The 15,053-nt window shown below is 44.4% G+C and overlaps 1 protein-coding gene across 1 annotated transcript in view; it reads right to left on the bottom strand.

The window, feature by feature from the left end:
* Positions 1 to 13,892: 13,892 nt before the first annotated feature.
* LOC147015570 (insulin-like growth factor-binding protein-like 1) overlaps positions 13,893 to 15,053 on the bottom strand; it is a 44,480-nt gene continuing 43,319 nt past the window's right edge. The window contains 1 exon segment of the mRNA XM_085849112.1: positions 13,893 to 14,843. Within this exon segment, the coding sequence (XP_085705238.1) occupies positions 14,824 to 14,843 (20 nt within the window). The 3' untranslated portion in view covers positions 13,893 to 14,823.

Genomic DNA, 15,053 nt, shown 5'->3' with positions numbered 1-15,053 from the left:
GGTATTAAAAACACCTCATCACCATGGTATTAAAAACACCTCACCACCATGGTATTAAAAACACCTCACCAACATGGTATTTAAAACACATCACCACAATGTTATTAAAAACCCCTCACCGTCATGGAATAAACAACAACTCACTGCCATGGTATTTAAAACAACTCACTGCCATGGTATTTAAAACAACTCACTGCCATGGTATTTAAAACAACTCACTGCCATGGTATTAAAAACACCTCACCACCATGTTATTAAAAACACCTCACCACCATGTTATTAAAAACACCTCACCACCATGGTATTAAAAACACCTCACCACCATGGTATTAAAAACACCTCACCATGGTATTAAAAACACCTCACCACCATGGTATTAAAAACACCTCACCACCATGGTATTAAAAACGCCTCACCACCATGGTATTTAAAACACATCACCATGGTATTAAAAACACCTCACCACCATGTTATTAAAAACACCTCATCACCATGTTATTAAAAACACCTCACCACCATGGTATTAAAAACACCTCACCACCATGGTATTAAAAACACCTCACCACCATGGTATTTAAAACACCTCATCACCATGGTATTAAAAACACCTCACCACCATGTTGTTAAAAACACCTCACCACCATGTTATTAAAAACACCTCACCACCATGTTATTAAAGACACCACACCACCATGGTATTAAAAACACCTCACCACCATGTTATTAAAAACAGCTCACCACCATGTTATTAAAAACACCTCACCACCATGGTATTAAAAACACCTCACCACCATGGTATTAAAAACACCTCACCACCATGGTATTAAAAACACCTCACCACCATGGTATTTAAAACACCTCATCACCATGGTATTAAAAACACCTCACCACCATGTTGTTAAAAACACCTCACCACCATGTTATTAAAAACACCTCACCACCATGTTATTAAAGACACCACACCACCATGGTATTAAAAACACCTCACCACCATGTTATTAAAAACAGCTCACCACCATGTTATTAAAAACACCTCACCACCATGGTATTAAAAACACCTCACCACCATGGTATTAAAAACACCTCACCACCATGGTATTAAAAACACCTCACCACCATGTTATTAAAAACACCTCACCACCATGTTATTAAAAACACCTCACCATGTTATTAAAAACACCTCACCACCATGTTATTAAAAACACCTCACCACCATGTTATTAAAAACACCTCACCACCATGTTATTAAAAACACCTCACCATGTTATTAAAAACAGCTCACCACCATGTTATTAAAAACACCTCACCACCATGGTGTTAATCACACTTCACCACCATGTTATTAAAAACACCTCACCACCATGTTATTAAAAACACCTTACCACCATGTTATTAAAAACAGCTCACCACCATGTTATTAAAAACACCTCACCACCATGTTATTAAAAACACATCACCACCATGTTATTAAAAACACCTCACCACCATGTTATTAAAAACAGCTCACCACCATGTTATTAAAAACACCTCACCACCATGTTATTAAAAACACCTCACCACCATGTTCTTAAAAACACCTCACCACCATGTTCTTAAAAACACCTCACCACGTTATTAAAAACACCTCATCACCAAGGTATTAAAAACACCTCACCACCATGTTATTAAAAACACCCCACCACCATGTTCTTAAAAACACCTCACCACCATGTTCTTAAAAACACCTCACCACCATGTTCTTAAAAACACCTCACTGCCATGGTATATAAACACCTCACCACCATGTTATTAAAAACACCTCACCACCATGTTATTAAAAACACCTCACCACCATGGTATTAAAAACACTTCAGCATCGCATCACTTCCACGTATTTAAAACACATCATCATCATCATCATCATCATCATCATCATAACCAAGACTGTCTCTGTCCATGCCCCCCTCCGCCCCCCCCACCCCCTGGAAAGAAAACAAAACACAAAACACATTTTGCATTTCCCTTTTTGTTGATTTCGTGTTGACGAGTTGGTGTGGTGTTCATGTGGTGCAGTCATGATGGGCTGAATGTCCTCCACCTGCATCTAATTTCCTTGAGTGTGTCTCCCAGTCCACCTGCCTACGACCAGGTCACTCGCTGATTTACAAACGCAGTGAAAAACACATCCTTTCCCCATGCAGTCAGTACGTTTGTACGTTTGCCGAGGGGTAAGTTCGCTTTCCCGTGTCCCGGATAATGGACTGACTATAAGGTTTATTATGACCAGACCGGTGTTGTTAATAACCGAGCTGTTCAGACGAGACAATCGGCCAATGCATGTGTTTGAGTTGGCAGTTAAATATTTGGAGACCGTCTGGGTTTCTTCCTGTCGTTTGACCTTCTGTTCCTCCAGCCGGGAAACCCGACTTCGTTGGTGGGAGTTTCACCATGGCGCCTAAGCTGTGCCTTCATCAGGGCACACTTCATCAATATCATCATTGAACCATTATATCATTGTCATTGTCTTCATTCTCAGCGTCTTCTTGCGCAAGGTGGTGTCGCGGTGAGGAAGCCAGATTGGCATAGTCGAACTTTAGTTGCAGGTTCAAATCCAGTTCAAGGCAGCTCTGTTTAGGATTTCGATTGGAGATAACTTTACTTATCTCGTATATCTATTTCCATCAAGTCATGTCCGACTTCTGGTGACATTCATGATCAGATTTCACCAAACATCCCCATCCTGCGATGCTTCCCGTAGCTATGGCAGAGACAGCTTGGTTGCATCCTTTACTCCATCCATCCAGCACATACAAGGTCTGCTTCTTCCTCTTCTTCCCTCAACCATACCCATCATGGTTGACTTCTCCAGACCTTGGTTTTCTGCACGCATGATGTGTCCAAAGTATTGAAGTTTCTGTTTTAGCATCGGTGATTCTCATGTACAGGGTAGTCTAATTTCCAGGATCCTCTTGATGACTCCATCTTTGCTCTCTACATCTTCAGGTTCCTTCTTGGTCTTCCTTTTCATTCTTCTAGCACAGATTTGTTCTTTTTTTCTTGTAGTCCATGGAGGTTTTAACATTTGTCTCCAAAATTGTTAATATACTGTCCACAACTCACATCCATACATTGTGACTGTAAGCACCACAGCGCTCACCAACCTGTTGGTTTGTTTTGTCACATCTTTGTCTTTCCAGATCCTTGTTCATCCTGACATTGCTGTTCTCCCCAAGGTGAACCGTCTATGAACTTCTCCTCCACATTCTCCGCTCACCTCAATCTTAGGACCCAGGGAGATGAAACGTCACACAATTTCCACATGATATTGACCTGGCTGTCTTGAGAACAGCCAGGTCAATATCAGATCATCGACTAGAAAAAACCCCGATCTAGTTCATTAATGTCCTCTTGGGAGGGGTAGTCCACATGCCCAGCCTGAACTCGTCCACGGGAGATACCACTAGTACCCAACTTCGGATATGGGCACTCAAGTGCTACCGATGAAAATGCTCCTGGGGGGATAGGGTAAGGTTGGGGGAAGGGGGGGGTTAATTTACCATTTTTGCATTTGTCATTCTTCATAATGTCATTTCAGGAGTTGAACAGATATATTCCATCATATCCAACAATCTCTCCTTTTGAGCTGTCAATCCCTGGTTTTGAACTGGTTTGTTCAACCCTGATTGATCTACTAGTGTCCGAGGCAGGAGGTGTAGCATTCTGGAGCACGTTATCCATCAGAGGAGGTGGTTCAGGCCTCCCTTAAGCAAGCTTTCCATGAAAATCTTATGGGAAGTTAGTGGCGTCATGGCCCAGTGGGAAATACTTTCTGTGGGAATTGCACAGAATGAAGATCCCAATAAGGGTAGGGAGGAGTTGGACCCGGGTCAACCGATACTCCATCTTGAACACTAGTCTATAATTCTACATCTACAGCAATCTACATGAGTATGGAACTTTCTAAATGACGTATGAATGCCAACAAGGCTTTTCACGCATGCGCTGTGTGTGCGCTGTCAGTGATTCCCTTATGCAAAACTAAAGCGGGCACTTTTATCTGCAGTCTCCACTCCTATCACACTCCCCACACCCTCCTTGCAACTTTCTTCCCTTCCTTATTAATTACACTCAGTTTAGGACCCCCACCCCTTTCTCCCACCTATATGTGCGTACGTAATCAATTGATGGCCCTGAATCTGAAAAGGAACGCGTCCTATTGTGTTCTTCGTTGAATATATATTATCTCGGACCACGCCTTCAACCTCGATGTGATGACTTGGAATAGGTGGTCCCTTCATTGCTCACTCCGCTCCTCATTGGTCACTTCAACTTGCTGCCAATCTGAACAAGCGGCTCAATGGTGCCATCATTTGGTCGGTTTTTGTAAAACTCAAGACTAAGTGGCCAGGGGTTCCCATTTCCCCTTTTCAATTTGACCCAGGACCATGTGAGCCGTCATTTGCACAATAACATCACACCAAGCCAGGCTGCCCTCGTCCAAAACGAGGGACAGGGTGGAGGAATGGCTCGTGTTGTGATGTCACTTCATCACTTCTCATGAGCCTGGTGTTGGCTTATCGATTAAGTAGATCCTGAAGCCTGAGGCCTCCAACTCACCTGAAATGGTTACCAATTTTGTCCATCACCACAAAGTCTGTTAGCTACTCTATTTTGAGCAACTGAATGTCCGCCGGATTCGGAATTGTGCGTCTGCCCGTGAAAGCGACTAAAAAGGATCTCATAAACTGCACTAGATCAGCAGAAATGGTTACCTGCTGAAACTACATCATGATGCTAACACACAATCTCCTCAACACTGCGAGACCACTGACAGGCAGATTCAATGGTGGAAGGGCCTTGACAGACCATCTTAAGGGGTGTTCAGAAATGTGCTAGATCAGCTGATCGAGTTACCAATTGGAACCTACCTCATAATACACTCTACATTCCAATACTGATATAATCTGTGACAGACATTTTGGTGATGGGGTGCCCCAAACAGACATCCCAACGCAGGTGAGCCCCAAAATTAGTGAGATTAGCTATTCGGGTTGCTGATCGAAAACAAGTGCACATTGTTCTCCATATCACTCACTTGCAAGAACAACTATCGACCGATATTTTGGTGCTGGGATGTCCCAGATAGATGCCCTAAAGTAGGTCACCCCCAAAATACAGATGGTTGTAGCATTTACATCCTACAAGCATAATCTATCATAGATGATGCACCCAATGATAATCTACTCATCAACTCATGATCACTCCAAATTATACCAAGCATGATAATAACAAGCACCAAGGTATGAAAAGACCCAATGACCATATTGGCCTGGCCTGCAAGGATCTAGTTTAAATATTACGATCGAACCCCACCGCATGTGTCTCCCAGCCAGCAAGTTCCTGGAATCACTGACACAATCGCCCAACACACTGCACCCCTTTGACAAATTAGTCGTAGACAAAAGGAGATCGTTGTTGTGCTGTCGGCACCTTTGCTCACCGAACACGTGCTTGGTTTGAGGAGTTTGTCCATCAAGATGTGAAGAAAATGTGACCACGCTCCTCCGCAGATTTTGCAGAGGTATCATGGATGTCGCTTCTGACAATTAAGTAGTTGGTGGGGATACTTCGTCGTTACGTGGTTTGTCGTACAGAAACATGGATGACGATGCCCTCCCGAAGGAATCTGGTGACTTTCAAATTCTGATGAAGATGCAACCTCAAGGCATCAATGGAAATGTCACTCCAGGACTTAGGATGGAGAGAAAATGCGAGTGGGAAAAAAACTTTTAGTTTGCAGTGCTCTGATGTGATCGAGTTTTGTGTGGACCTTCCAGTTTTTGATCCGACAGACACGTTCACGTGTCAAAGGTAGCTTGTGAGTGATAAAAAATGAACTTTTTCAATGAAATTGGAGCACTACATGTCACAGTGCTTCGATGTGCAGACGTAGACAGTGCTAATGCCCCGACACTGCACTGTCTGGTCAGTCGGAGGGCATCGGCGATGTTACGTGATGGGATGCAGCTTCCTCTCGATTTAGAGTTTTAACGACAGATTGAATCAAAAAGCGAAATAAAACAACATATAGTTTCTGTAGATTTCTTATAGTGTGAAGATTGCATGTGGGAAAATTATCACTGAAATTGGATTCGTTTTCGTGAAAATCAGGGAATTCTCTTCGATTCGCAGACACCATATTGCCAGCAGAAGGTGAAACGCCTCACCTTCTGCACATCTTCCAACCGTGACCAAGGTGGAAAGGGAGATGGCTCTCAGTATGTTTATGATATCTAGTCTAGCCTGTATATTATATTTTGTCGAGTTGGAATCAAACCTTTATCTATATACATTTGTCACTGGGACTCAAACTCTGTATTTCAGGACCCTCCACTGGACTCAAGTTCGAAATGAAAATCGACATTGCTACGTATGCAAGAAATCCACATCCGAGGATTGCAGAACGAAAGCCTTCACTGACAAAGCATCGGCATCCATCAAGAACACCGCCAGTTTGAGAGCGCTGTTGTCATCCGATCGCTCTTGCACAATTACTGAGGATGTTAACAAAAACGCTTCATTAATTGCATCGCGCAAAAATATAAGGCAGAGAAATGGCCCACCTCAGCTCCTGTAGAACATCCAGTAAAAAAGGCAAAGGTCGAAACCCGGCGGAGTAGCAGACTCCCAGAATTGGACGAACATGGATTGCTGAAAGGCCTGAAAGTAAACTAAAGCAGAGAGAGGAGAGGACTCTCAAAATGTGCACTGTTGCTGGATGTCAGTCGTTGCGGTCCAGAGCCAAGAAGTCCAGCAACAAGGGTATGAAGTATTTGGTCCATAGTGGAGTTGACCTCGTTGCCAAGGAGGCTGAGCATCACTAATCATTTCGTGTTCAGTTCAATAAGGAAACAGAATCCAAACAGTAACCTGAAGCATGCAGCAGCCATCAAGTTCACAATCAGTGAAGATTTTGGCAACCGAATAACAATTGGACTTCTGGACCAGCAAAAAGGTAACTTTGTTCATAGCTCTATAGTTCTGACCGATAATGCCAAGGCGTGTCTTCACGAGGATGAAGAGCAATTCAAGCAAAACAAAAAAATTCGTTCAGCAGCTGTGATTCTTCATGCTCAAATTATGAACAAACCAAAGTCAATGCCTCCAAAAACCAACAACGGTTCACAACTTGAAAGAACGCGCTCTAAAACTTCCCAATTCGCTGAATCTATTCTTCCGCACACTTATGTGGTACAACACTAACGTTCAGCGACGACTATGCGGAGACTATCAATCGCAAAATAAATTCCATGGCCTTTGATGCTGTGTACAATGTCAATAGAGGTAGTGTCCGGCCATGGAAACACACAATCCTACGACTGGGATTGGTATCCATCACCGGCTCTATGAGTTTAATGAGCAAATACCTAAAGGATGATCTCCCATTGCAGAAGATTTGCTCCATGGACTCTATCACGAGGTGACCAACCAACAATTATGTTCCCAGGAAAACAATGGTTAGAACAATGAATGTTGCAGACACCGCTTCCGAAGACGAAACGATTATTGTGGACTCAGAAAACGCTGTGTCTGAATCCGCCAAACTCGGTTCACCCTCCGAGTGTCACGTGTCATTGGACGATGAACCTTGGAGTGATATCTCTGATTCAAATTGAGATGAGCTGGACTCGATCCCTGCAGGCCAGGACAATATGGTCATGGGGTCTTTTCGTCCCTTGGTGCTTATTATAATAGTGCTCGGTATACCTTGGAGTGATTATGAGTGGAGTAGTAGACTATCATTGTGTACATAAGTGAAATTAACACACAGTGTATCATCGATCATCTAGAAGAGATTATGCTTGGAGAATGCTAGTGCTACAATCATGTGTATTTTTGGGGGTGACCGAATTTAGGGTTTCTCCATGGGACATCCTACCACCAAAAATATCGGTCGATGGTTGTTCTTGCAAATGAGTGATATAGAGAACAACGTGCACTCATTTGCGATCGGTAACCCAAATAGCTAATTTCGCTCATTTTGGGGCTAACCTACTTTGGGATATCTGTTTGGGGCACCCCACCACCAAAGATGTCTGTCACAGGTTATGTCAGTATTGGAATATTGTAGAGTTCATTTTGAGGTAGCTTCCAATCAGTAACTCGATTCGCTAATCTAGCACAATTTCTGAGACCCTTTCCAGTCCCTTTCACGGGCAGACCCACCACTCAGAACCCGGCAAGTTCGCTTCCTTGAAATAGAGTGTCCAACAAACATTGTGGTGATCACCAAAATTGATGACCTTTTCAGCTGAATTGGATGCCTTGGTCGTCCACTCTAAAGGTGGCTACCTTGAGATCTTCGGGTCTTGAGTTTGAGCCCCTGTCGTGCCATTAAACAACACACGGTAGGCTAACCCAACCTAACAACCTTCGGAGGTCGGCAAAATGAATGCCAGCCTATTGGAAACAGCGGACACTGCATCAGCAGCACAGCCACACTCCCAGCAACAATCGAACTACAGCAGTCATAGACTGCATATTGTGAAATGATGGTGACCACTTGGAAGCACAGTGTTTGTTTATGTTTTTTTTGACATTTAATGAGAACAGTGAATTGGGTTGTCATGTGGGAGATAAAACATTCTCAAGAAGCAATTTTTGGTTATGACGCAAGTGGTGAACACCATTATACAGCACAATGTTTCCTCAAGTCTGACTCGTGTTGATTGCATTGAAAAGGCATGCATCATCGCATGGATTTAATTGGAAGTCGTGGAAAAGAAGGAAATTTTTGATGCATGATTACATCATTGATATGTAACCTGGGGCGAGTCAAGACACTAAACAGAATGGTGTAAAGGTAGCGCTCTTAACATTGAGTGGTCCAGTCTGGGTTCAATTCCCAACCCGACTGGAAACTGTCGGATTTGCGCTTCACAGGCAGGGCATTCCATGGCAAAGTGTTCCGTCCCGCGGGTGGACGTCAAGCCAGGTTTTCCCTCTGCTTACATTAGTTAGTGGACATTAAAGATCCCAAGGTGTCCTTCAAGAAGACTAGCTGAGTTACCACCGGCACACTGAAGAAATGACAAATCCCTCCCTGGACTGGTGGTAGCTTGCAAGTGGTCCGATCTTCTTGGAGGTCCCTTGACATCACGAGGTTACACCGCTTGCTACGTCATGGGTAGCACCTCATGTACCATGAACAAGTTGACCAGGTGGTTCACGTGTTTCATGTGAAAGGCCTTCTTTGGGTAGGAAGGGCATCGATTATATTCCAGGTCAGCACTGGTACAGGAATCCGTATGTGCGTGCAGATGTCCTTTGTCGACACCTTTTCCTTCAGTTTTAGACGTAATATTGCTTTTATATGAGCCTTGTTTTTGTACAATATAAAACAAGCAGTCATAGACTGGTACTTACGAAATCGTCAACTTGACCTCTGACCTTGTCTAATGAAAGCTGTCTCGAGAGAAGGTAGCGACGCAGACCAGAAGTTTCTGCGATGATTCTGTACCAAACCTCTCATAAAACATCCGATTTTTACCAGAATTTCGACAACCGAGTGTTAAGCATACTGAACCGTTACCAAAAGTGAAAACAGGATTGAAATTGACTTTTAAAAAAATACCCCCGAGTGGGAGTGCCGGTCATCTCTGCCAGAGGTCGAAAGTAAGTAACTCTGTGCCAGACTGGAATAGGGGCAATTCATAAAGTACGTACGCTCTACTTCTGGGTTTCAAAACCACCCCCCCCTCTGTATGTAGGCTAGTGACCACCCACCCCCCCCCTGTATGTAGGCTAGTGACCACCCACCCCCCCCGCCTCTGTATGTAGGCTAGTGACCACCCACCCACCCCCCCTCTGTATGTAGGCTAGTGACCACCCACCCACCAACCCCCTGTATGTAGGCTAGTGACCACCCACCCACCCCCTCTGTATGTAGGCGAGTGACCACCCACCCACCCCCTCTGTATGTAGGCTAGTGACCACCCACCCACCAACCCCCTGTATGTAGGCTAGTGACCACCCACCCACCCCCCTCTGTATGTAGGCTAGTGACCACCCACCCACCCTCCCTCTGTATGTAGGCTAGTGACCACCCACCCACCCTCCCTCTGTATGTAGGCTAGTGACCACCCACCCACCCCTCTGTATGTAGGCTAGTGACCACCCACCCACCCCCTCTGTATGTAGGCTAGTGACCACCCACCCACCCCCCTCTGTATGTAGGCTAGTGACCACCCACCCCCCACCCCCTCTGTATGTAGGCTAGTGACCACCCACCCCCCACCCCTCTGTATGTAGGCTAGTGACCACCCACCCCCCACCCCCTCTGTATGTAGGCTAGTGACCACCCACCCCCCCCCACCCCCTCTGTATGTAGGCAAGTGACCACCCACCCACTACACCACCATATGTGTCTCATATCACATCACAATACTTGAAGATTACAACAAACTGTAGATTTATCTCAAATGCATCAGTAATTATTAACTACGGTAATACAGTAATAAGGAACAATGATTGACGTCCACGGATTCAACATCATGTCGAAAATGTTCCTGTGAACGGGGATATTTTTCCCCCTCGCGATGACGACAGGCTCACCTTCATCTTCTGAAACGCTTTCATGTCGTCCGACACCACTTTCATAAAGTATGTATGCAGCCGTCGTACCACCCACCCCTGTCTGAGGCCGTACGTGGGCTTTAAACCACCCACCCCTGTCTGAGGCCGCACGCAGGCTTTAAACCACCCACCCCTGTACGCAGGCTTTAAACCAACCACCCCTGTACGCAGGCCGTACGCGGGCTTTAAACCACCCACCCCTGTCTCAGGCCGTACGCGGGCTTTAAACCACCCACCCCTGTCTCAGGCCGTACGCGGGCTTTAAACCACCCACCCCTGTACGCAGGCCGCACGCGGGCTTTAAACCAACCACCCCTGTACGCAGGCCGTACGCGGGCTTTAAACCACCCACCCCTGTCTCAGGCCGTACGTGGGCTTTAAACCACCCACCCCTGTCTGAGGCCGTACGTGGGCTTTAAACCACCCACCCCTGTCTGAGGCCGCACGCAGGCTTTAAACCACCCACCCCTGTACGCAGGCCGTACGCAGGCTTTAAACCAACCACCCCTGTACGCAGGCCGTACGCGGGCTTTAAACCACCCACCCCTGTCTCAGGCCGTACGCGGGCTTTAAACCACCCACCCCTGTCTCAGGCCGTACGCGGGCTTTAAACCACCCACCCCTGTACGCAGGCCGCACGCGGGCTTTAAACCAACCACCCCTGTACGCAGGCCGTACGCGGGCTTTAAACCACCCACCCCTGTCTCAGGCCGTACGCGGGCTTTAAACCACCCACCCCTGTCTCAGGCCGTACGCGGGCTTTAAACCACCCACCCCTGTACGCAGGCCGCACGCGGGCTTTAAACCATCCACCCACCCCCCTCTGTATGCAGCCCAGTGACCACCCACCCCCCTCTGTATGCAGCCCAGTGACCACCCACCCACCCCACTCATACATCGCTCATCGCTTGCAAAGCCAGCAGTTCCTTATGAACCGGGGTTTGTAAGCCATGACGATGCAGTCCCTCGCGGTGTAATTTACCTTTTTCTTTTAATGTCACAGCACACGTCATTTATGAAAATAAAAGTACAAATTGACATTCAAAACAATGTTAATGTCATAAATGAAAGTCAGTGTGCATATAAACTTGTGTTCCATTGTTGTAGTTAAATCTGACAAAAGCTTCAAATGTAATATTTGTCTCGGAGAGTTCTGGTTCTTAATTTTTTAATACTTTTATTTTCGTATGTACGTACTTTATGAACGCCCCATACGGGGAATCAGAACGAAGTTTGAAGGGCTATAAAATCGGAACGAGAGCAAATTTCAAAAAAATGGCTCGTGTTGTTCTAGAGAATAGTCCATAGTATCTGAATCACTAATAACATTTGATCTCTCTTGATAAATGAGGGACGAGATACGATTTGAAATCAACGATTTTCGCAACTTTGACAGCCTCGTGACGTTGACCTTGACCTTGGACGACCTTGAAAATTATATCGTTGTGCCTGTCTCATCGACCTCTATCCATTCCACTATTGGTTATTTGTCTCCACTCGGTTTGATTGTGGACGGACGGACGGACGTACGGACGGACGGATGGGCGGACAGACTTCGAGACCGTTATTAGGTCAACTCTACTGAGATGATAGAGTTGACCTAACGAGCGCGTAATGCCGTGTGTTACAATCCCCCTCATTAGCATAATCTTCAGTTAAGCCTCAGATGCGACACCCGACATAAATCTCATAAAACATCCGATTTTTTACCAGAATTTCGACAACCGAGTGTTAAGCATACTTAGCCATTACTAAATGTGAAAACAGAATTACGATCTGAGTTAAAGCGAACTCGTAACGTCGACCGAAGCAAAAATCTCCATTTCTCCACGCAATTATTCAATATTATTTTATCAAAGTCACAAAACCGTAATATTCAGCCATCCACCAACAATCTTTACATAATCCGACGGCTTAGCGAGTCAGGCATGCGACGATAACCTTTATTGGGATAAAAAAATGACTTTTAAACACCATCTTTATCGAAAACACCATCAGCGCGCACACGCAAAACCTTTACATGACTCAACGCCGCGTCTGCTCGAGCGCGCTGCACCACGTGACGAGCCGTGACGCGGCGAGTGAAATATTTTTTATACAATCTTAAAACGTCTCCAAAACATCCGATTTTTACCAGAATTTCGACAACCAAGTGTTAAGCGTCCTAAGTGTTCGCAAAAACCGAAGACAAAATTAAAATTGAAGTTAAAACGAACTCGTAACCTCGACCGAAGCAAAAATACTCCATTTCTCCACATGAATTTACGGAATTATGTTTGACCTCACTGTGACCTTGACCTTTGACCGATTTTGACCAAAATCTAATCAGCGCTAGCCATCACCCTCCTGAATCACGTGGTGTAATTTGACGTTGGTAGCTTCTTCCGTTCTCGAGTTATCGTGCCTACAAACAAACACACAAACAGAGGACGGAAGTCATCAATATACATACGAAATCTTTAGATTTCGTAAGTAATAAGTTATAATTATCACTTTTCATTTGTATTTACCAAGGAACACCATAATCCACAGAACGGCCAGGAAAATACAAATTTGGTCTTTAAGGGAAAACACGTACAATCAGACAGAAAACCACGTTTGCAGGTGACTAGATGGCGATGTAGTCTGGACTCAAACAAATCTTGGCATTAGTACAGGGTCTGGGATGGAGCCTCAGTGGGCCAAGGGTCCACCTCGTCCCTACCCATAATGGGATATCTTGTTGTGCAATTCCCAATGGAAGATTTCCGATCTGGCAAAATTTGCAAGAGAGCGCACGCTAGGTTGTGAATATGATGCGATGATACCATGATGGAAGTAAGACAATATTCGTCACCGAAGTTCAAATCTCAAAGTTGAGATAATTTGATGCTTAGGAGCTGCAGTTTAGCCATTTAATCACCGGGGTAGGTCCCAGCACATTTGATAGGTGGAGACACAGGGCCTACCTGTAAACTCTCAGAGTGAAGACCCCAGATCAGATCAGAAAAGAAAACACCAATGCTGTGGTCTTATGTTGGAAATTGAGGCACAAAAGTTCAACGAAAAAACTCAGGACACCGATAAGTTTGCTTTTTATATATATATATATATATATATATATATATATATATATATATATATATATATATATATATATATATATATATATATATATATATATATATATTGTGTTTTATTACATAGGAAATGCAAAATAACTTCACCATAACACAGCAGGACACTCATCGCCTATCTGAGTTATGATAAAATATAACAGAAATGTACTGAATACAAAGTAAGGATCAACTTGTATTAAAAAGCACATGATACACCAAAATACCAAGCTCATCTACACATAATAAACAGAATGATAAATGTTCACCAACAATCTGTGGAAAGCATGAGAGCAAAACGACCCAGAAAGGTACATAAGTAGTGGACCTTAACAAGATGAACCGAGTGGAAAAGCAGGTGTAAGGAACAGAAAAGGAATTCTTCCTGTGCTTATTATTCTTATACCCTGTAGAACGTTTGGAACTTGGTCCTTTGTTGCCAGGAATTTAAAACTCGTAATGCCCCTTATAGGGTCGTGGTTTTTACCACATTTATAAAATGATCTGTCGAGGGTCCCAACTCCTCTCCCGTTTTTCCCCACCTCACCATTACCCCATAAATTGTGCATAATACAAACCATTTTCAGCACCAAATTAATTCGACTGTCAAATTGACCTTTGACTGAAAAATGGCACAAATGTTTCATCCTTAATCATTGGCTGTGCATCACATGCTGCAATTGCACTTGCCTTCCTCAAACCTTTCCCTTCTTCCCTTCAAACCTCCTTGCTCATGTCTCTCCCATCAGATCTCACGATACTAGATACACAAGGTTTGTCGCTAGATTCCACTAAAAATGGTCACTGGTTTTTCATACAAACCCACAAGTCTCCCATAAACCTCCCCACACCCACCACCCATTCCCTGTTAACCTTTCCAAAAACTGTATTACGTCTATTTGCTTCATTGTTGTGAAGAATGATGTAAAGAAAATAACTACGAAGGAAAAAATGATTTGATGCTATTGTTTTGATTTACGTCGTTTTGAAATGCAGGGAAGGGAAACACGATTTTGATCTAGATTCAGCCGGACGCTGTCTCACACACACACAAGCTTAAACAGAGGGGGCGGGGGGGATGCGGCTCGCTGCCCTGTGTGTCATCTCTGTTGAATCAGCCATCGAGCTGGTCACCTGGCAAAGCAAAGGCAGTATTGATAAATAAATAGGCACTTCCTGACAACACTGTGGAAACAATACATCAATCAGTCAACTAGTTACACACACCTGAAATTTGAACTTTCCCACCCCCAGTTCCTCTTTTCTTCACTTCCTTTTCAGCCCAAAATTCTCTCCATTCTCTCTTATCATCCTTGTTTCTCTTCCTTTTCTCAATGTAACCCA

Source organism: Eptatretus burgeri, chromosome 12 (genome assembly GCF_056783735.1).
Source record: "Eptatretus burgeri isolate ZD-2024b chromosome 12, Ebu_testis_v1, whole genome shotgun sequence".
Classification (NCBI taxonomy): domain Eukaryota; kingdom Metazoa; phylum Chordata; class Myxini; order Myxiniformes; family Myxinidae; genus Eptatretus; species Eptatretus burgeri.
The sequence above is the reverse complement of the archived record's forward strand: the minus strand, read 5'-3'. Positions and strand labels throughout refer to the sequence as shown.